At 41.7% G+C, this 22,722-nt stretch overlaps 2 protein-coding genes across 7 annotated transcripts in view; one reads left to right on the plus strand and one right to left on the minus strand.

Moving 5' to 3' along the window:
• Positions 1–7,321, plus strand: part of GRIA4 (glutamate ionotropic receptor AMPA type subunit 4) — a 339,539-nt gene extending 332,218 nt beyond the window's left edge. For 2 of the 6 annotated variants that reach the window (XM_056115207.1, XM_056115203.1), the window contains exons 16-17: positions 1,369–1,503; positions 6,070–7,321. In XM_056115207.1, coding sequence (XP_055971182.1) covers positions 1,369–1,503; positions 6,070–6,234 — 300 coding nt within the window. In that variant the 3' untranslated portion in view covers positions 6,235–7,321. Of the gene's footprint in view, positions 1–1,368; positions 1,617–6,069 lie in introns of those variants that run through there. The other 4 variants (XM_056115204.1, XM_056115205.1, XM_056115206.1 and 1 more) reach the window with 3 other exon arrangements.
• A 6,636-nt stretch (positions 7,322–13,957) lies between these two features.
• MSANTD4 (Myb/SANT DNA binding domain containing 4 with coiled-coils) lies at positions 13,958–22,375 on the minus strand. The gene is made up of 4 exons (XM_056114849.1): positions 22,354–22,375; positions 21,400–21,478; positions 17,173–17,801; positions 13,958–16,168 (listed from the first exon to the last, which is right to left on the minus strand). The coding sequence occupies exons 3-4, from the start codon at positions 17,632–17,634 to the stop codon at positions 15,593–15,595; spliced, it is 1,038 nt and encodes a 345-aa protein (XP_055970824.1). The 5' UTR covers positions 17,635–17,801; positions 21,400–21,478; positions 22,354–22,375; the 3' UTR covers positions 13,958–15,592.
• Positions 22,376–22,722: the final 347 nt, after the last annotated feature.

Here is a 22,722-nt window from a genome sequence, read left to right on the forward strand (position 1 = left end):
TGAGGATCCTTGGGATCCTCTTTTAGAAAGAAACAAATACATTGGTTATCCTAAGACATTAATCAAGTAACTGATTCAAATAGAATGATAGCAATTAATTTGTGAAAGAAGAAATGTTCATTGAGCCCTTTTCAGGACTAATCCCTACTGTTTGATTAATTTTTTTCCTGCCTTTGAACCAGAGTGGAATGTACCAACTTGTCTAAATAATGAAACAATTATTTCAAATTCTTTTGTAAAGTCAGAGAAGCCTAATACTTAAACAGTGATTAATTTTTAATTGAATCTACTAAACATTTTGTCAGTTGATTGTCCTGTGTGTACAATGTACATCTTTTGAATTGGACTTGCTCCTAATAAAATTATTTGCATGCCTTAATCATATTTTACACAAAACAGATTGCTGAGGAGGCCATAGGGCATTCTTCAGGTAGCTACCCAAAATAACTTTTCAAATAATGTTATATAATATACACATTTATAAATTATGAGAAATTCTGGATCCTTGGTATAATCTAAATTTCCTATCATTTTTTCAGCTTTTTCTTAATCTATTATGAGTACCAAATCTCTGGGGAATCATGTTCAGAATATTGTCTGAGCACTTTTAAGTGGGAATGGACTCATGTTTTTAAATCAGTAAAATTATTTGTAAATTCGTCCCTATTTAAATAACTTGTTTCTCAGTTGATGAAGGTAATTTGTATATTATAAGTTACCTTTAAGAGTGCCACCTAAATAGGATACAATAATAATTATTCTTAAATAGTCTATAACTTGTAAATCTAACACTTCCCAGATTTCCCTTACATATATAAGTTGAAAGACCAGGTGAGGTCTGCTGAGCATTATTTGCATGTGTTTGGTAAAGTGAAATGTGAAATTCTTATCTTAAAGACCCTTTGCCCCTTAAATAGGAAATGTAAAAAATGTAAAGATATTTATTCAGAAAAAGTTTCCAAAACTTAAGTTTGAGTGGAAGGAGAGCCCTTCTCATTTCACTGTGTTTTAAAGTTGTCATTTTCAAATTCAACAAGAGCAATCCCAATTCTGTCATCCTACGTAAATATGTAGACGCTTATATATGGCTAAGGATAGTGGTTTTATTACATACTTAATAATGATGAAACGTTACAGATTTTATTGAGCATAATTATATGCAATTTATTGGTAATCATCCTAATTTCATTTCTCCTGAGAGCTATCAGGCTTACGTTTAAATCTATAAGCCTACATCAGTGATTTACACATCTATATAATTTTGAGTTAAATTAAGCACTTGCTTGAATTAGCTGTTTGAATTACATGTTTTACCTTCTGGATGCTCCACTTCCACCGTTAACTCTCGTGTCTTTATCCCTCCCCCAGGACAAGACGAGCGCCTTGAGTCTCAGCAACGTGGCAGGCGTCTTCTACATTCTGGTTGGCGGCTTGGGCTTGGCAATGCTGGTGGCTTTGATAGAGTTCTGTTACAAGTCCAGGGCAGAAGCGAAGAGAATGAAGGTGGCAAAGAGTGCACAGACTTTTAACCCAACTTCCTCGCAGAATACCCAGAATTTAGCAACCTATAGAGAAGGTTACAACGTATATGGAACCGAAAGTATTAAAATTTAGGGGTAGGACTTAGGGCCTACTACAGTGAGTGGGTGCTGCGTCCCGTCCCGCCCGTGTTGTGAGCTGTCTGTCAGTGGTGGTCCTGCTTGCTTCTCGTTAGAGCTTTCTATTTTTGGAAACTTTAGTTCTAAGTGGTTTGGTTTTCTTTGGCTGCAGATGTCCTGTTCGAAACTTTATGTTGCCAATAGATATCTGCATTGGAAGGGGCAGAAAAACAAAATCAAATCTCCAGAATTGCTCTGCAAAATGATTTCAGTAATTCAGTCTGTCTAAAATTGGGGGGAAATTGGACATTAGAGCCGGGTTTGTTGGTACACACAAATCAGATGAATCTTCTCTGGAATGATCTAATTTTACGATAAGCGCCAACAAAATAAGCACTATGATCAAGGCCTAGATGGTTGCCTATTTTGGGATAAGGTTATACTGTTTTCCGAGAAACAATAAATGCAAAAGCTCCAGGGCACGTTGTAAGTATCCACCAAATTTTAGCTTCCTTTTCTCATTATTTTTATATCACCATATTCTCTGCTTTTGTAGCATGAATTTCCACTGCTTGGTAGTAGTCCCTGAGCCAGATCTTTAGGCAGGAGTGATTGACAGACTACTGACAGTGATTCTCAACTATTAGATGAAATTCAGCCCTTACATTCACTAAGATGAATGGACATTTTAGGCAGGACACGAGTATCTCTCTCAAGGATGTCAACAATATACATCCTTTTAGAGGAATGCAGTCAACGATAAAAATTGCAATGAGTTTTCATGAACTCCACCACCTGCCACTACCCTTCACCCCCACACCACCACCATTTCAATTGCTTTTATGTCAGGCAAATCAGCCTCACTTACTCACATTCTCTTAAAGTATAACCCAAAAAAGTAAGCATTAAATGAAACAGAAAAGATGCAGACCATTTTTTAAGATTCTGAATGTTATTTTTTTCTCTAATGGTAGAAAGTAGTTTTTAAAATAAGATTGAAAGCATCTGTGATTGCTTTTCCTAAAATCAGGTCTCTCTCTAAAACTCATTTTTTAAAATTACATGTAATAGCCACCTGAATAAGCTTATTCTGACGAAAATCGCAAGAGAACTTTTGCACTCACAGAGATGTCCAGTGCTTGATGTTCCTAGAATTAAAACCCCAGGATAGTTTTCGTGAGAAAAAGAGGTTCACGGGCTAAAGAGATAGTACAGCAGATAAGGCCATATCTTTGCACATAGCTGGCCTGGGCTCAATCCCTGAAACCTCTTGTGGTCCCCAGATCCTCCCAAAAAATAACCCCGAAACACAGAACCAGGAGTAAGCCCCGGCCACAGTTGGTTGTGGTCCCAAACCAAACAAAACAGAGTAAGACATTCCTTTGAGGTTATACTGAAAATAGTCTTGATTTTTATATCCATTAATTAGATAAAAACTATTGATGTACTTGTAGTATTTTGCAACAAGAACAAAGTTACCTCTTTTCACCCAAAGTTACTGTTTTTAATCCATCATATAGAAGTCAGTGGCAGACTATAACTACACATAAATAGTCCCAAAGTGGTGCTTTCCCAGTTTTGTGGAAAAGAATCAAAAACAAAAACTTCTTTTTACTAAGTTCTAAATATTTTGAGCATGTCTTTTAAAAGCAAAAAGGTAAAATAATGTCAAGATTTCTTGGATATTTATAGGCAGCATTGATTTTAATCTTTACAGAACTGAGGAAAGATTTTCCCAAACTGAGAACAATAACTGCCAAGTCATTCCAAGTCAGTTATTTGAATTTCACTCTAATATAAATATATAAGATGATTTCATTTTTTTAACCGTTTCATTAAGACTCAACTTTCTTTGGCATAGGAAAGGCATTCTAGCCATCAGCAAGGTCCAAGGCAGAGAAACAGATAAAGAGAAAGAACATTAGAAAACTTCTACAAAGAAATCATGCCAAGTCTTTTCAAGGTTATAGGAAGCTGTTAAAAAGAAATGCCGAGTTCCATGTAATAACATATTCAATTCAGAGTCAAAAGCTGGCATTGCAGTTCATCATACAAATTATCTTTGGAGCTGAGGTTGACTTTTTTAAGATAATAAATTTAAAATAAAGACAAAACTTTATATCTATGAAACTTTTGAAAAAAATTATAGGACTCAAGGGGGATTAAATTATCTTCACCTGTAGATAAGAAATGAAAGTGAGTAATTTTTAATTTACTTGCATATTAAATAGCTTTTTTCTTTCAAAAGTGCTATAAACCATAATTATTGATAATTTGCATTCTATTTTCCCAGAAACTCAAAAGCAAAACTTGAAATATGTTAAAATATATTCTTTAAAAGGGATTATTTCTCGAGGGCATACATAAAATTCAGATCATGAAAATTAGCCACAGCAGTTCAATGAGACGCAGATCACATGTAAATTAATAGTTTTAACAATAGGAATAAAAATTACATTTATAGATGCAGGAAATGGAAATATAGGGAAAAAAATGCCGAGAACTAAGAATCCTAAGACTTAAAAAGGAAATAGGAAGTTGACAAAGACTTATTTACAAATAAACAGTTGGATTGATCTTTAGACTAGAGAGGCCACTTGGCCAAGCATACAGACTTCATTGCTTGGGATGTTTTGCTTTCCTCACTAAAACAATAAGGAATCGAGGAAAACAAAAGTAGATGTGTAGCAAAAGCTGTTAAAAAAATCACAACGTGTTTATAAATTGCATTTTAGTATTTCCTCCTCCAAAACAGAATAATTTTAAAAATCAGTTATTTACTTAATATCACATATTGAAAGGGAATCTGAAGCAATACATTTAGACTCTGATTTTGTTTGTTTTAATTTAGTATTGAGTTTAATTTATTGAGTTTAATTGAGTTTAATTTATTGAGTTTAATTTATTGAGTTTAATTTATTAAGTATTGAGTTTAATTTAGTATTGAGTTTCTGTAGATTTTGTATCCTGACTTCTAATTTTAAATATATTAATTTTTTTAGACTATTCACCAAGTTGGGCCGGAGCAATAGCATAGCGGGTAGGGCATTTGCCTTGCATGCGGCGAACCCGGGTTCAATTCCTCAGTCCCTCTCAGAGAGCTCAGCAAGCTACCAAGAGTATCCCGCCCGCAGGGCAGAGCCTGGCAAGCTCCCCGTGGCATATGCAATATGCCAAAAACAGTAACTAGTTGTCTCACAATGGAGACGTTACTGATGCCCGATCAAGCAAATGATGGAAAACCAGGACAGTGTTACAGTGCTATTCACTAAGTTAAACTATGCTGATGGCCTTGGATTTATCATAGATATGTCATTAGCATTTTGACTTCAACTTCTTCAACTTACTAGGCTAACTGATCTCTTTTACAACAACTTTGACCTAATTTTTAATTTTAGTATTTAATAGACCATTATTACAATATTTAAATTCCAGGCAGAATTTCTTCTAGCATGAGTTCAATTTAAAATCACAACAGGAAGTTAAGTTATAAGAATTTAAAATCACAACAGGAAGTTAAGTTATAAGAATATTATAAGTTATAAGAAAATCATGATCAAAACAGAACAAGTTGAGAGAGTTTGGAGTTGTAGTTTCCTCTTAATATGATAATTGCACTACTAGAAATAATTTGAATGTATCAAATGAAAATTAATTAGGTTTATAAAAGAACAGTTTTCCCTGTGTAATGTTATTTCCTGCTACCTCATACAGTGAGAGACCTGGGTCTGTAGTTGCCTGGAGCATTGTCCGATAACCCTGGTACCCTCCCGGGTCCCTGCTTGGGCACTCGCAGCGTCTCCAGACACTGCAGGCCCCGGTGCCACCAATTGTGCTGCTCTGGTCCTGCCGTGGGCCCTGCCCGCGCACTCGCAGCATCCCCAGATACCGCAGGCCCCCGTGTCACTAACTGTGCCGTTCTGGTCCTGTCTCTAACCCTTGTGAATGAGTGACGTGTCTGTGCAGAGCTAGATCTGTGTTCCGAAAACAGGAAGATCTTGTCCTAAAATAGTCTCTCCCTCCAGCTCGAGTAGACAGTGGCTCTTCATTCGAAGACTGTTGTCCTCTTGGCACCGTATATGTTTTTCCTGAGAAAACAAAACTTGCTAAGAAACGGTGTCAGCCGCAAGAAGCGTGTTTTTTGTTTTTTCTTTTTGTTTGGTTTTGGTTTTGGTTTTTTTTGGCCTACCGCGCACTAAGTTCTGGAGTGCCGCGTAATTGACAGCTGCCCCTCCCCCCATCCCTTCCAACAAGACCCCGTTTAGTGCCCCCCAGACTGAGTCCCCACTCCCCGAGACGACCCCTCGAGCACTAGCCTGGGCCTTTCTAGGTAATGGGATGGTTTGCACACGCCCCAGAGAACCTGGGGGAAAATGCAGATGTCTAGTGATGGATATTTCAGTGTCTGCTGTGTGGTCCAGGCGCGGACGCAGTCCCCTAACGGCGTCTTCTCTGTCCTTCCCGCCCGCAGCTGACCTTCTCTGAAGCCATACGAAACAAGGCCCGCCTGTCCATCACCGGCAGCGTGGGCGAGAACGGCCGCGTGTTGTCGCCCGACTGCCCCAAGGCTGTGCACGCCGGCACCGCCATCCGACAGAGTTCCGGATTGGCCGTCATTGCATCGGACCTACCGTGAAAACCAAAAAATTAATCGAGTGCCTTAATTAAACTGCGTCGGTGACTGGAAGAAACGCAGCCCCGGGGGGCCCCGCGCAGGCGGGTGTGGGCCCCGCGCACCCCCGGGCTGAGAGCAGGAGTTCACCCCAATGCGCCTGGCCGGCAGCGCGTGCATGAGCTCAGCTCGGAAACCCAAACTCAGATTTTCTATCAGGAAAACTCACAATTTAGGTGTTTGTTTTGTTTTGTTTTGTTTTGTTTTTCGGGAAGCAGGGGTGGGGAGGGGGAGGTGGGACCTGCGATGGGTGTATTAACAGCAACAAATTTCACTTGAGTGGACTTAAAAACTAATCAGACTTGCAAGCTAGCGCATCAAACCGTGAAGTTCTTGCTCAGAAAAACCTTCGTCTTCGCTCCAAGGGGCAAAGTAGTTCTAAAAGTCAGTGAACATGCTAACCCATGTCTTCAGAACATCCATCTATTCCGTGGAAGGCTATCCAGCTAAGAAAACAAATCACTAAACTGTGATCAAACAATAAATAAACATGTAAATTCTGTGAAAAAAATTAAAGGAAGTATTTACACTTACTTTGGAGAAAATAAATACTGAAACATGCTTGCTTTTTAACTGACATAAAATCAGTAGAAGACAACACAATTCTTTTTTCTAACCATCTTAGGGAACAATACATTGCAATAATTGATATAAATGCCATCACTGTAATAAACTTTAGGGAATTTTTTTTATAAAGGTTGTTGGTCATCTTTGTTTGCTGTAACCTTCACTATGTCACACGCATCCCCAGTGTTGCAGATTATATTTGTCTCATTACCAGGAACAGAAGTGAAATGAAGACAGGGCTGACATGAAACCTTAAATCTGTGATGTAGAATCAAAAGAGATTATGGGTCACTCATGCTATTGGTATTATTTATAATCTTGTTCTGTGTACAAAATTGTGGTTTTTGTACCCACCAAAAAGAAAAGAATAAAAATAACAGATGTTCTTACAATATCTACACAGCTCAAACTTCTTTCTTATTATGATAAAAGTTATTTGAGAAATTTATGAGATTATAGGAGGAACTATGGACGTCAACTCCTGCTAGCAAAATGTAGCTAACCCTGATTATTTTTGGATACTGAACTGCCCTCCTTTGAAGACGCTGGTCCTGCTAAAGGTTGATTGGTCATAGATGGAATGTTTTACGTGGGGGATGAATCATTGTCACTCAGTAACATACCCTGTAATTGTGTGTGTTGAAATTTTACTTGACTGTATTTTGCTGCATAAAATAATGTGTCTCTTTGGGCTTCTCCTCCACTCTTCCCTTTTTCATTTAAACCATTTGAAGGCACTAAGAATAGTTTGGGGGTAGGCAAATAAAATTAATTATGTATGATTATAAAACCCCCTATGTTACATACAGGTTAAATGAACATGGCTCAAAAAATTGGTTCATTTGAAGTAACAGATACATGCTGTGGTACAAATGAGCATCAGGTACTTAGAGATCTTGGCAGAAAGCACAAGTTAGGATGACTTTGGATGGCTGACTGTGTAAGGAGAAGTTGAGTTTTCAAAGGTGGAGAAAGCGTTAAGATTCTTATGAATTGAGCAGTGGCCCAAAGCTATGGCCATGCATATCAATGACTTATTAAAGGAATGTATGCACCCAAGTGGTTTAGAGAGAGCACAGAGTGTGACATCACGGGAAATGAAGTCAGGAAAGGTGAAGGAGTCACCTTGCTTCAATTCTCAAAATTCTCACTGCCCATTCAATCTTTGTGTCACAGGAAGAACACACATACACACACGCACATGCACACACACACACACACACACACACACACACACACACACACAGAGAGTTCCCTCAGGAAAAATTCCAAACTCTTCATCAGAGCAAAAGAGCTCCTTTATTACCTGGCTCTTGCTTTTCTCTTCCAGACTCTCTTACCCCATCCAAACATTCTGTCATCAAACTCTCTTGAAAGCAGCACATGGGATGTGGCATTTAATGTTTCTTAAGTCTATAACCCTTCCTTACCATCCTTGAATATTCTAATTGAATTTTACCTGCCCTGTGAAACTTTCCATCAACCCCACCTATGAGATGAAGTTCGGTGCCCTTTTAATGTTCACCCCATCTTAGCACTTCCATACTGCGTTGTAATTGCCTGTGTAACTGTCTGTATAACTACTAGACTGTAAGCTCCTTGAGGGCAGGAACTGTGTCTATCTTATTCACAGTTGTATCCCCAGCACCCAGCACAGTGCCTGGCATATTGTAGGTGCTTAATAAATATTTGTTGAATGAATGAATGAATTGATTTTAATTAATTGAAGTGGAAGATTAATGTCCCTTATTAATGGTCTCATGTGTCTGTATGTGTGTATTATGTATATAGGGAGTCAAAGTGATGGTTGAGTGATGGCATAATGTTCTCGTGGGAAATGGCTAAAATATGATGACTTTTCTAATCAGGTAAAAAAGGTATTTTATTTCATTGTACCTAACAATTGCTAAGTTGTTTAGCAAGAGAAAATGTCATAAGGTTTTGACTTATTTAGCCAAACTTCTATGGAATTCTTTCATTTCACTCTCAGAGTGAATTAGAGATACAAAGTTAGGGATTGACGTTTCTTTTAGTTGTATTTCTATATTAATAATAGTATTATATAGCTATATTTCTATAGAATAAGTTTGCCAAAGTAACTATTATAAAATAACTACTCAAAACAAACTTTTAAATTTAACATCAGGAAAAAGCGATATATATCTGGACCCAAGTCTGAGAAAATGCTATAAAACTCCAGGAAATGTGATTTTATGACATTTATGTTTAAATTAATTTAAAAAGAAAATTTAGGGGGCTGGAGCGATAGCACAGCGGGCAGGGCGTTTGCTTTGCATGCGGCTGACCCGGGTTTAAAGCCTAGCATCCCATATGGTCCCCTGAGCACCACCAGGAGTAATTCCTGAGTGCAGAGCCAGGAGTAACCCCTGAGCATCGCCAGGTATGACCCAAAAAGCAAAAAGAAAAAAAAGAAAAAAAAAGAAAAATTAGTTCCATTAAAGTACAGAACTTCACCAAGCGAGATCATCATCTAGTACAGAATTTCTTCAACATATCAGGCAGAGCCAATTTTTGAGACGCCATCAGCTACATAAATGCATACAACGTTCACATCTGAAAAATATAGAGGCCTCAGGAGAACTGCTTTTCTAAGTTCAATCTCGTGACTACTAATGGAAAACATCCTTCTGTCAGGGGCACTGGCTCAGACTCCATCCTGGTTTCCCTACCACAGGCCCACCACTGGAATTTCTAGGAATAGCACAGAGAATAGCACAGGGACTAGCATGGTGCTATTCCTCGGAAGTAGCACAGAGAAGGTGTTCAACATTTATTTGTTAAATTCATAAACACAACTTTATGTTAAATTACTATCATTGAAAAAATGTTTAATGATTGTTTCAACAAAGTATCGCAATTTGCAATGCCAATTAAGTGCCTAAAGGAATAAGAAATAAGTGAAAAGCAACTTTCAGCAGTTTCTGACAAGATAAATCTTGCAGATTCACATGCTGATCCTGGTTAAATGGCTGCTACGTCAACAGCAGTTTTTCGTATACATTCATAAATGATTTTTCATTTTAAATAATCTAACTGGGCACTTATGAAACCAAACGCAAATATCAGAGGTAGTACACTTCTATATGTACTAAACTGCAAGTACTGGTCTTTTCCAAAGAGCTGATCTTCATTAAGAAAAGATTTTGCTAAATTATGAAAAGCAAGAGATGAGAGAAATTTTATCCTAACAATACAGCATGAAATTAATTTCTATGAAATCAGGAAAAATACTTTATCTTGCTTTTATCCTTTTTATCTTATATTTTATCTTTTTCATATTCTTTGGGGGGCACAGAATACACAGCAGAGTGGGAAAAAAATTAAAGATAAGAGCAAAAGGATAAAAGAAAGATCAGAAAGCCAGATAACTAGAAGACAATAGGGTTTCCCTTGGAGGCCAGTAAAAACAACTTGAGAACAGGAGTGTCTGACGAACTATTTTCTATTGTTGTGCATATAATGTTTAACCTGTTCCCTTCCTCTGACCTGTATCCTTCAACTTCAATTCTCTAGGATGCCTCATCAGCTATTTATAGATAGATTATAGGGATGGGTAAGGAAAAAAACTGTAAATCCATCTTTGAGTTGATGCTAAATCATAAATAATCTTAACAGTGTGTCTCCCTCCCTCAGAAATGTGCAGGTCACAACACTGGGACTGTCCTTCCATACAGCAAAGAACAGATTCCTTTTTTCTCTGGACCAGAAGATGGTAAGTTGAGAACTTCAGGATACATAAATGCCCAATTTTTTAGCTACCAGTGCTCACTGTAGTATCACAAGTAATGAAGCCAATATTAAAAAAATTTTTTCAAACATTTTCAAATGATATGTTCATCAATTTGCTCGAGTGGGCACCAGTAACATCTCTATTGTGAGACTTGTTACTGTTTTTCGGCTTAATGAATATGCCATGGGGAGCTTGCCAGGCTCTGCCGTGCAGGCAGGATACTCTCGCTAGCTGGGCTCTCCAAGAGGGACAGAGGAATCAAACCTAGGTCAGTCGCATGCAAGGCAAACACCCTACCCGCTGTGCTATCACTCTATTATTTTATAATAGCTATTAAAGTAATATTCTTTGACACTTAAAAGGTACTAAAATAATTTTATAAAAAAAGCACTATATGTACTGGTATTAATTACTGAATATTAGCATAAGAGAGCAATGTGACTTGACTATAGATAGTTACTTGAAGACAGAAATAGACTCACTTCTAATCTTTTTTTTTAATCAGGTATTCCTAAACTATGTAGGGTTATTTAATACAAAAGAAGGAAGTGGACCTCTGATGAGAATGCTGCTACAGTGCTTATTTGTAGTCATCTTTGTCGGGACTACACCTAGCAGTCCTGGGGTCCCAGCAGTGCTACAAGTCTACAAGGACTTTCCCTGTGCTGCTTAGGGGCCAGCGGGGTGCCAGGGATCAAACCAGTGCCATCCACATGCCAGAATTATCCTCTACTTGAGCCCCATCTCTGGACCTAATTTATATTTAAAGTCTACAAGTTCCCCTCAGTATTCTCTTAGTCTTAAATTTCGGGAACCACAACACCAAAATCTTAACCCCCCAACATCTTAGAGAAACTTCCCAAAATTCTACCTAAGATCTAATTGTTTGAAGTAATATTAAGTGACAAAGGTCAAAAGCATTGAGAGATCTTCACTACAGTTCCCCCAAAGGACGCATGCTGTGCCATGCAGGGCAGGGGGAAGTGGCCAGTGTGGATCTGGGAGAGTATAAACAAGAGTCCGCAAAACAGTTAGGCCAGGACCACTTTTGAGCTTTCCTGTGAAAGCCAGAGCAGGGCAGCCAGGGCCAGTGGGGGATGGACCGTTAAACAGGATCATTAGTAAGATGCTTACCACTGAGGAAGGACTGCTGTGGAGGGCGTGGTGCTGGAACATTTTATGCATGAGATCCTGCCATTGTCAGTATTTTAAGTCTTGGTGCCTAAAGTAAAATTGCACAGGGTCAATTTTCTCAGCTCTTTCACTAGTCTCCAGTGCCTGGTCCCTGGCCCTGAGTTGCTGTAGCGACAGTAAAGAGGGCACTGCCTTACACGCAGCTGAACCACATTCGATCCCTGGCACCCCAAATGGTCACCTGAGCCCCACCAGGAATGATCCCTGAGCACAGCCAGGTGTGGCCCAAAACCAAAAACAAATTTGGAAAATGTAGCAGTTTGGTGTGTTTGAAAAAGGGTGTGGTGGGGGGGATACCGTCTGGTGGCTTGTTTGATATGAAAGGGCATGTCCCAGGCCTGGCCGAGCTGGAGCTGGGTCGTAGGCAGAGCAGTCTTTCAGAAGTCAGAGAGAAACACAGGTCAGAGCATCAGAAACATAGAGAAGACAGTAGTAGAAGTGATAGCACATCATCCCTGGCCTTGAAAAATAAACTAACCTAACCACAGAAAATCAGGAAATAGTGTTAATATAATACTGTGGTTATGAGTTGTTTACATTAAAAGAAAACAAAGTTGGCAGTACATCAACATTGAAAACTCAGAATAAGGATTTGCATTAGAGGTGCTGAGCCATTTATATAAATATGGTTACTCACTGGACTGTCTGTACTTTGATTTTATGTACTCACATAAATTTTGAGTGTCTGGATATGAATGGTGTTGAAAAGTCTCTTCATTGTAATATGGTATTCTTTATTCTCTCAGAAATAGATAATCTTGAGAGGAAAACAGCTTTTGTCGTAATCTTTTTCTGTTTTTGAAAGTTACTGGTAACTAATGAGACATAATACTCAAGTTAATCGTTAGTAAATTTTCAAATGTATGGAAAAGTTGAAGAGTATCCTGCCCACACAGCAGAGCCTGGCAAGATCCCGTGGCATATTCGATATGCCAAAAACAGTAACAAGTCTCACAATGGAGACGTTACTGGTGCCCGCTCGAGGAAATTGATGAACAGTGGAAGGACAGTGCCACAGTGCTATGACTGATGAGTACAGCACCTTTGATGGAACAGGTAAAGGTAAAGGTAAAGGCCCTCCCGTTGATCGTCGATTTGCTCGAGCGGGCCCAGTAACGTCTCCATTGGAGACTTTGTTGTTACTGTGTCTGGCATATCGAATACTCTCGGTAGCTTGCTGGGCTCTCCGAGAGGGGCGGAGGAATCGAACTCGGGTCGGCCATGTTGGCCGCTTGTAAGGCGAACGCCCTACCTCTGTGCTATCGCTCCAGCCCAACGTGGAGCAATTTATTGATATGTAAGTTTGAAAATTCAGCATTCATCCAGGAGTCAATGCTACAGCAGTTAAATGAGGTCAAGGCCCCACCTCCTCCTCTGTTCCATCTCCCTGCCAGGCACTGCACTACTCAATGTGGCAAAGTGAACCAACCAACCCATCTACACCCTGAGGCAGGGGAAGGGACCTCAAGCCCTTCACCCAAAGATCTGGAGGCCCACTCTACAAACAGGATGTCAAGTTACTGGGAAAGTTAAATGACTAAAATGCAAAGTGGCAAAGCTACATTTAACACCTACAATCACCTTAGAGTTCTTGGGCTAAAATCTTGGCAACATATTTCCCAAGTATTTATTAAAGTAGGGATGGGGGGGGGGGGTAGATTTACAGTGGGTAAGCATTTGTCTTACATGCCTCTGACTTGATCATCGGCACTGTACATCGTCTCCTGAGCACTGCCAGGAGTGATCCCTGAGCACAAAGCCAGGAGTAAGCCCTAAGGGCAGCCAGGTATGTTCCTGCTTCCTCTTCCCCCCAAATAAAAGCAGGGATGACATGACTACCCTTGGGGTTGTTTGGAGGGCAAGTAATGCATGTAGAATAGAGCCGAGCAAAGCTGTTGGTGCCTAGCACGGTTACTACGTCCTGTCCTCATTTTTTTTTCTTTTTGGGTCACACCAGTGATGCATAGGGGTTATTCCTGGCTCATGCACTCAGGAATTACTCCTGGCAGTGCTCGGAGGACCATGTGGGATGCTGGGAATTGAACCCGGGTCGGCCACATGTAAGGCAAACACCCTATCCACTGTGCTATGGCTCCAGCCCCAAGGTCAGGCTTTCTAATATCAATCATCAACACACTGACCACCAATTGAAATAATCTTTCAGACAGGATAGGCTTTTTTTTTTATTTCTACAGTAGAAGCATTTATTTCAGTTATAGAAAAATAACACTATTCAAGGTATTCAAGGTAACTAAGCAGAAGTATATTTTTTTCCTTGTATGCCCATACTCAAATATCATATATGGATTTAAGATATTTTAAGATCAAAAACAAACAAATGTGGAATCAAGGTAGTATCGATCAATTGATGTATTAAAGCTACGTTATCAGCCCTGGAAATCAGAAGACAGAAAGTGATCTTGTGCAGTGAGTCTTTAGTATGCTTGAGAATCCCCTGAATTGTGGGCAAAGCTCCTTCCAGGGACTGAAGGCAAATCAACAGATTCAGCAAGCCCTTTGTCTCAAAACAAATGCCAAAGGGATAGAAAATTAAAACTTTCTCAAGGAGGGGCAAAGACAAATCAATCAAGATATATGAGATCGGCCATTTACTAATTGCGTGACTTCATTGAGCCTCAGACTTGAGACTCCTAAGAGCTACTACTCTCAAGAACTGCTCTACAGATTAGGACAGATAGTGTGATAAGTGCTTCCCTAATTCATAATACACAACTACGATCATTAGTTCCTCATCATCGGATACAGAGCAACATTCTACCCCCACCCCACTCCCACACAGCTACTACTTGTTTTAAAAATCAAATAACCACTCTTGTTCAAGCTCCTGAACTATCAGTGCCCTGTTTATAGTGGTACCATTTTTGCTAGTTTTAACCATGCACTTAAAGAATATTTCAGTACATGGCTGAAATGAAAATTTTTGTCTAAACTAAAATGATGGATTCAAAGACAGGGAACTAAAGCTTAAAACTTGCACACTGCTTCCAAAGATTTACTAGCTAAACGAACTGCTCTGCAAAACAATCCATTTCAGACAGTGTGACATTTCCAGCAGTTTCCTGAATCTTGTTAGTGGACACACTGGAATAAAATACCAATCATCTTCACCACTTTCTATATTACTTGCTACAATGTAATGTTTCCTAGTTAATTTTTTGGCCATGTACATAACAACTCTCTTTATAAACATCTGAGGTTTAAATATCCTGAAATTAGAAAGCAGAGCTATGGAGGTGTAGCCAGGCTAAGGCTCTGTGCGTCAGTAGTGCTGACGTTTTGGGTTGGGGAATTCTTTGTTGTGGGGCTGTCCTGTGCACTGAGTGGGTGCATTCCTGCCCTCTCCCCACTGTGTGCCAGCAGCCACTCACCCACTTCCCAGTTTTGACCAACAAAAATGTCTCCAGACACTGGCCACTGTTTTCTGGGGTTAAGTTCAGAAACAGTGAGCAATTTTTTAAAATCACTGTAAACTCTGAGTGCACGGGATACACAAGACCGTAATATTACTCATTTAAAGAGTATAGAACAATAGATTCTGCTATACCGTTTGTGCCAGGGCACAGTTTTACGTAGTATGTTCCTTATGTATACAGTTACCCACTTAGAACTACCTTTCTCCTACTGAACACACTGACATTAGACAGAGACTGGGGAGGGAAATAAAATCAAAATAAAAAGCTAATCCTGTGCCTGGCTTTTATCTAATCAGACACTGAGCAAAGCCTGGCTGGCTGGCTGACTGGCTGGCTGGCTGGCTAGCGAACACTGGCTCCCTGGCGCCTGGCCGGGTCACTGCAAGTGTCCCTCCTTCTGAATGCGGAGTCTCTCCTTCTCCACTTGCAAGCGCTCCTTCTCGATCTGCAGCTTCTCCGACTCGAATTTCAGGAACTGCAGCCGCTCCTTCTCCAGCTGCAGGCGCTCGCGCTCCAGCCTCAGCTTCTCGGCTTCCACGTCCTGCGGCGGGAGCGGCGCCTTGTCCCCCAGGCCCGGCTCGCTCTCGACCAGCGGCTTCTCGGCCCCCAGAAGCTGCAGCCGCAGCTTCTCCCGCTCGATCTGCAGCCGCTCCTTGGCCAGCTGCAGGCGCTCATGCTCCAGGTCCAGGTGGCGCAGCCGCTCCTTCTCTATCTGCAGCCGCTCCTTCTCCACCTGCAGCCGCTCGGCCTCGATGTCCAGCCGCCGCTTCTCCAGCTCCAGTTTCTGCTTCTCGATGCTGACCAGCAGGTGTGGCTCATCGTAGGCCGAGCGGGAGGGCGTGGAGTTGAGCGTGAAGAACTCATCGATGTGGGGGAAGTCGGGCAGCTCGGGTTCTCGCCGGGAATCTGGGATGACTGCTGAGAGCATTTCTTCCTCTTCCTCGATCTCGAACTGGAAGTGAGAAAAAGTGACTGTTGTGGAGGCAGACAATTTTCCCCACAATCTCTACTTTGGGGCATTATGGTTTGCAATACAGACACTGAGAGGTTATCATGTTTGATCCTTTATCTACTTCTGCACACATCTCCCATCCTGCCTGATCTCTCCAGCCATCATTTTCTTAGTGATCCCTTCTCTATTCCAGCTGCCTTCCCCCTTTGCTCATGAGGCAGGCTTCCAGCAATCTACCTGTCCCATGTATCTACTATCCTTAGGTATCAGCCTCATGTTATGTTTTATACTCCACAAATGAGTGCAGTCCTTCTATTCTATGTCTGTCCCTCTCTTTCTGACTCATTTCACTTAGCATGATACTCTCCATGTCTATCCATTTATAAGCAAAGTTCATGACTTCATCTCTCCTGACAGCTGCATAGTATTCCATTGTGTAGATGTACCAAAGTTTCTTTAACCAGTCATCTGTTCTAGGGCACTCGGGTTGTTTCCAGATTTTGGCTATTGTGAACAGTGCTGCAATGAACATATAGGTACAGATGTCATTTCTACTGTGCTTTTTTGCATCTTCAGGATATATTCCCGGAAGTGGTATTGTGGGGTCATATGGAAGCTCAATTTCTAGTTTTTGAAGGACTGTCCATATTGTTTTCCACAAAGGCTGGACTAGTGGGCATTCCCACCACACTGCTGGTATTTCTGCCTCATGGTTTGTCTGTGGTTCTCCAGTGCTTGCTGCCTTACTGCTGGAGCGCACAGAAACATTTGCTTCCAATTTTAAAGGTTATTTATACTAATGAACCTGATGTGACTAATGTATATTTTGTGTACTGACACATGGAACGGATGAATGAATTTGGAAAGGCTCTGGTGCATGCTTTTTAAAGGGGGGCTTGAAAATGGGGAAACTCTGGAACTTTTCCTAAACCATAATAAACTCCAATAGTAGAACTGCGTCAACAAAAAGAAGAGGGCCTGCGGGTGGGCAGGCTAGTACTTACTTCAGGACTCTGGGGATCTCTTTCTTCTTCTTCAACTTTGACCTCTGTTAAGGATCCACTTGCATCCCTGAAATCTGCCACATTCTGCCAATCAAAATTCGCATCATTTCGAAAGGCGATCTTTTCATCTATGTCTTCCGTGAGAGAGTCATCTAAATCGGACGTGGGAAGGGGAAACCCTGAACCAACTAGCTTAATGTTTGCCTTCATCCTCTTTCTCTTCATCAGGGCACGCCAGTCCAGGTATCTCCTTTTCACTTCTGTCCCGGTCCTCTGCTCCCCTTCACCTACTGCATTCACACACTGCGCAATCTCCTCCCAGGCCATTCGTTTCATCACATTAATTGTTGTATTGAGTTGCTTGGAAAAAATGACTTCTTTCCTTTTCGTAATTTCTTTCAAGAGAGTCTGAGTTTCCTGAACACTAAAATTGCTTTTTCTTTTTCTTTTCAACTGCTTCATTTTTCTAATTTAAGTGCAGTTTTTTTTTTTTTTTTTTGCTTTAAGAGAAGATGTGGAAAGAATCTGAGGAATGCTATCGAGTACAAAAATCACAGATAAATTTCTGCTGGCACTTTGTTTACATCTGTTTCCCGTTCTTCTAGCAGCACAGGCAGGCTGGATAATTCCTAAAGAGAAGAAAAGTGAGAATCAGTCTGCAGTGTGTGCGTGCAGTGCCTTCAACCCAACATCCAGCCTTTTCAAAATACCCTTCCAAAGACCACGCAGCCCAGCTCTTGTGGCGGCTGCAAGGTTCCTCACCAGCAAACATACGTTTTGAATGAATGAGTCACCTTGCTAAAATACTCAATTGAGATTTAAAAGAACATAAAACTACTTTAGAGGAACACTGAGAAGATGGGCTACAAAATCAGGGCAACATAAAAGTTGTCCCTTAGGGCACCACTGAAAAGGCCAAAGGCAAACAGGGACCAATTAATTATGGGTTAATTATGGACTGGGATGCGGTTCAACTAAAGAGCAACTTCCTCAGATGAGTGAGGCTCCGGATTCAATCCCTGGAAAAACACACACACACACACACACACACACACACACACACACACACGGCTTTAAATGCCACAAAATTTACAATATGGTGCCAGAGAGTGTGCAGGAAACATACGTTCCCTGTCTGCATGTGGCTGACCCCAGTTTAAATAGTTCAGTCCAGCTTCTGCACCTCCAAAGAAACAGTGATCAAAATACAAAGACAGTCTACAGAATGGGAAAGGATATTCGCCGAATACACATCTGACAAGGGGTTGATATCCAGGATATACAAAATACTGGTTAAACTCCACAAGAAGAAAACATCCAACCCCATCCAAAACTGGGGCATGAAATGAACAGAAACTTTCTCAAAGAAGAAATCCGAATGGCAAAAAAGCACATGAGAAAATGCTCTATATCATTAATCATCAGGGAGATGCAGATCAAAACCACAATGAGATACCATCTCACACCTCAGAGACTGGCCCACATTCAAAAGAACAAAAGCAACCGATGCTGGTGTGGATGTGGCGAGAAAGGGACACTCCTTCACTGTTGGTGGGAATGTCCACTGGTTCAGCCCTTCTGGAAAACAGTATGGACGATTCTCAAAAAATTAGAAATTGAGCTCCCATTTGACCCAGCAATACCACTCCTGGGAATATATCCCAGAGAGGCAAAAATGTATAGTCGAAGTGACATCTGCACTTGTTTGTTCATTGCAGCACTCTTTACAATAGCCAGAAACTGGAAGAAACCTGAATGTCCAAGAACAGATGACTGGTTAAAGAAACTTTGATACATCTACACAATGGAGTACTATGTAGCTGTTAGAAAAGACGAAGTCATGAAATTTACATACAAGTGGTACAACATGGAAAGTATCATGCTAAGTGAAATGAGTCAGAAAGAGAGGGATAGACATAGAAAGATTGCATTCATCTGGGGGACATAAAGTAACAAAATATGAGATTAATACCCAAGAATAGCTGAGATCACCAGGAGGATCACTCCATAGCTTAGTGGCCAGTCGGGCATTCTAGAGGAAAGGGCAGCTCAGACAGAGAAGGGAACACCAAATAAAGGGTGTTTGGAGGATCCTCCCAGGAGGGGAGATGCATGTCGAAAGTGGACTATGGACTGAACATGTTTGCCACTCAATGCCTCTTTTGCAGACCACAACACCCAAAAGGAGAGAGAGAACACAGGGGATTGCCCTGCCACAGATGCAGGGGGGATGGGGGGATGGGGGTGGGGGGGATATTATCCATGGTGGTGGAAAATGGGCACTGGTGGAGGGATGGGTATCTGATCATTGTAGAATCAAACCCAAGCACAAAGAATTGTAAATCTACAACCATACCTCATGGTGTTTCACTAATAAAAAAATATATAAATAAATAAATAAATAAATAAATAGTTCAGTCCAGGGCACTGCATTATGATCCCCCAAGCACAAGGGGACACTTCTTAGCGCAGACTCAGTAATAGCTTCTGAGTACCACTAGGATGGCCCAAGGGCCATCCTAACCCTCTGTGCCCTAGCACTTTCTTAAAAGGCATTTACAATAGGAACAAAACTGTGGTTTTTCTTTTATGAAAAATATATCATAGAATATATGCATGATGGAAGAATATGCCTAAATATAAGAACTCACACTCCTGACTTGTTCAAAACACACCAAAGGAATGCAAACATAGTCAATTTAAACTAAAGAAATGAATAGCTCTCACCAAGTACCAAACATTTGTAAAAGGAGAATGTGTTTATATATCTGTGCATGTTCATTGAAAAGAATTAGTAATGAGTAGCTGGAGCCATAGTACACCGAATAGGGCATTTGCCTTGCATGCTGCCAACCTGGGTTTGATGCTAGCATCCCATATGGTCTCCTGAGCATCTGCCAGGAGTGATCCCTGAGTCAGGGGGTAAGCTCTCAGCACCCCTCAATGTATCCCCAAAACAAAAACAAACAAACAAAAAAACCTCAAAAAAAAAGAATTAGTACTGAACTTAGAGTATGCATCATGAATATTCCTTATTAATTAAAATATAACTCCTTATTCAACAAAAATGTAAGGCCCACCAGCAAGATGCAGACTTGAGTGCGTGCTCTGGGGCTGGCTGCTGTGGTGAGCATCCCTGGGCAGGGTTCTCAGTCTCCCATCACTTCTGAAGGGATCCCTATAAAACTGCCAAATGAGGCTAGGGCCAAATGCCAGCAAATCTTTCATATCAGCTTAGGACAACCTGATACTTTGCCAGTTCACCAAAAAACAGAGGCTGTATGCTTTGTTTCTCAGAAACGAAGCATACCTGTGAAACTTCACAGAATGTTAAAAACCCTTACCTTTTACAAATGGGCAAAGTTACTGTTAACACTAATATATAAAGGCAGTATATAAAATAATAAACAATGACTATAGTTGTCAAGAGTCCTGATTTATACAAATATTCATCGGTACATTTTGCTGCTCTTAGAATCGAAGAGCAATTTAGTAATTGACTGTAATAGATCAACTGGCACAGGCAAAAGGAACAATACTTTAAATTTAGGCCTGAGTCACTGTTGTTGAATCTCTGGCAGCAGTAACGCTTTATTGGGCCTATGTTTTCCCAATAGTGTTTATCTAAAAGGTGCTTGACTGTTTGGCCCTGAGCGCTATCTGCTAAACCTGCCCAGCAATTTCATTGACAAAATGCACTTTAATACACATTTTAAGCTAGGTGACAATGATATAGAGTAATTACAGTCAATTACTAAATTGCTCAATTATTAAATTTCCCATCAGCCATGGTTTCAATGTATATAAATGACTTTAGACAGACATCATCTGATTAATTTCGGAAAGCATCAGCGTATTTTGAGTTAAAATTTGGCAGCTATTCTTGTACCCACTGGGGTTAAGTAATGGTTCCAAGACTGTTTTTCTGTTCTCTTTACTTTTTAGTGCTCACAGTTTGTGGATTCTGTCACCCAACACCAGATAACTGCTTCAGTATCTATCGATTTCCTCCTATATGCAGGCATACATATTCTCATGCAGGGAACAGAACTCCACAAAATGCAAAGAAGAGTCAATCATTCCAGAGGTCAAAATCTATCCTTTTCACTTGATGTCATCCCTTGATGTCACTGAAACAGGGATCCTAGGCAGGGCATTCACTTCTCCCAAAATCCCACTCACAATTGTCCTTCACAGGTGGAGACTGGTATCACTGAGTTCACTTACATCAACCTTTGTGATGAGTGTCCTGCTGATGGCATACTGGAACTAGACCCCCAAGGACTTATTCTCCCTCGAGAAGTTCCTAAAGAGTGATGAGACAGAATAACAAAAATCAAGCAGTAAATTCCAGGTGTGCGTGTGTGTTGGGAGGCTGGGGTGGATGTAGATTAGGTCGTTCAAAAATCAGGCAGTAAATTCCAGGGGAGGGGTGTGTGTGTGTGTGTGTGTGTGTGTGTGTGTGTGTGTGTGTGTAAATTCCAGGGGAGGGGTGTGTGTGTGTGTGTGTGTGTCTGTGTTGGGGGATGGGGGGCATGTAGATTTATTAGGTCGTTCAAGAAGCACCAGGCTCCGTGTGTGTTGGTTGTCTGTGATGTATGCATGTGTGTGCGTGTGTGTTGGGGAAACTGGCAGTATATTCCAGGGGTGTGTGTGTGTGTGTGTCTGTGTGTCGGGGAATCAGGCAGTATATTCCAGGGGTGTGTGTGTGTGTGTGTGTGTGTTGGGGGATGGGGGGGAGGGTGTAGATTTATCAGGTAGTTCAAGAAGCAGCCACCTCCGTATGTGTGTTTGCCGGGTATGTGTGTGTTTGTTTTTTGTGTGTTGGGGTGTGTGATGTGTGCGTGCGTGTGCGTGTGTGTTGGGGGATGCAGGGGGGAGAGGGGGTCGTAGATTTATTAGGTCGTCGCAATTTCCGTTCCATCCCGGGCGGAACAGGTGCGCCTGGACACCTGCGCCAGGTGAGCGGCCCCAACGCTGCCCCGGAAGAGACGCGGGTTCTGGTGGGGGCCCGGGCGGGAGTCGAGGCGCCTTGGAGGGGGCCGGGGGCGTCCAGGTCGGGGTGTCCGGCCGGGGTGGGGGTCGGGCCCGCCCCCCCACAGCACATGCTCCGGCGCGCCGCAGAGCCCACAGCGGCCGGACAGGCACCGGCGCGGCCCCCGCGGACGCAGAAAGGCTCACCTGCGGCGCCGGCGACGGCCCTTCGCACTCGCCTCCCCGGAGTCCGGAGAGAAAGATGCTACACCGGCTCCCGCCCACCAGCCGCGCCGCTCCCCCATCCCCACCTCCCATTGGCTGGGGTAGCTGCCGCTCATCGGAGAGGACACGCGCATTGGCTTAGACCGTTTTCGTGCGGCCGGCGCGCCCGCCCCAGGTCTGGACTCACAATGGGACTCGGGGCCCAAACCGGTTCCGGGTTAGTACTCTGGAGTCCCGCCCCTGCGCTTGTGGCCTGGCCTCGCTGCGCCCCATCTTTGGCTTGCGGCGCTGTCATTCAAGCGAGCTCTGGGACTGCATTGGCCCTAGGCGATCGGCAGCTGCGCTGAGCTG

This window comes from Sorex fumeus, unplaced genomic scaffold (assembly GCF_029834395.1).
Source record: "Sorex fumeus unplaced genomic scaffold, SorFum_2.1 ptg000028l, whole genome shotgun sequence".
Taxonomy (NCBI): domain Eukaryota; kingdom Metazoa; phylum Chordata; class Mammalia; order Eulipotyphla; family Soricidae; genus Sorex; species Sorex fumeus.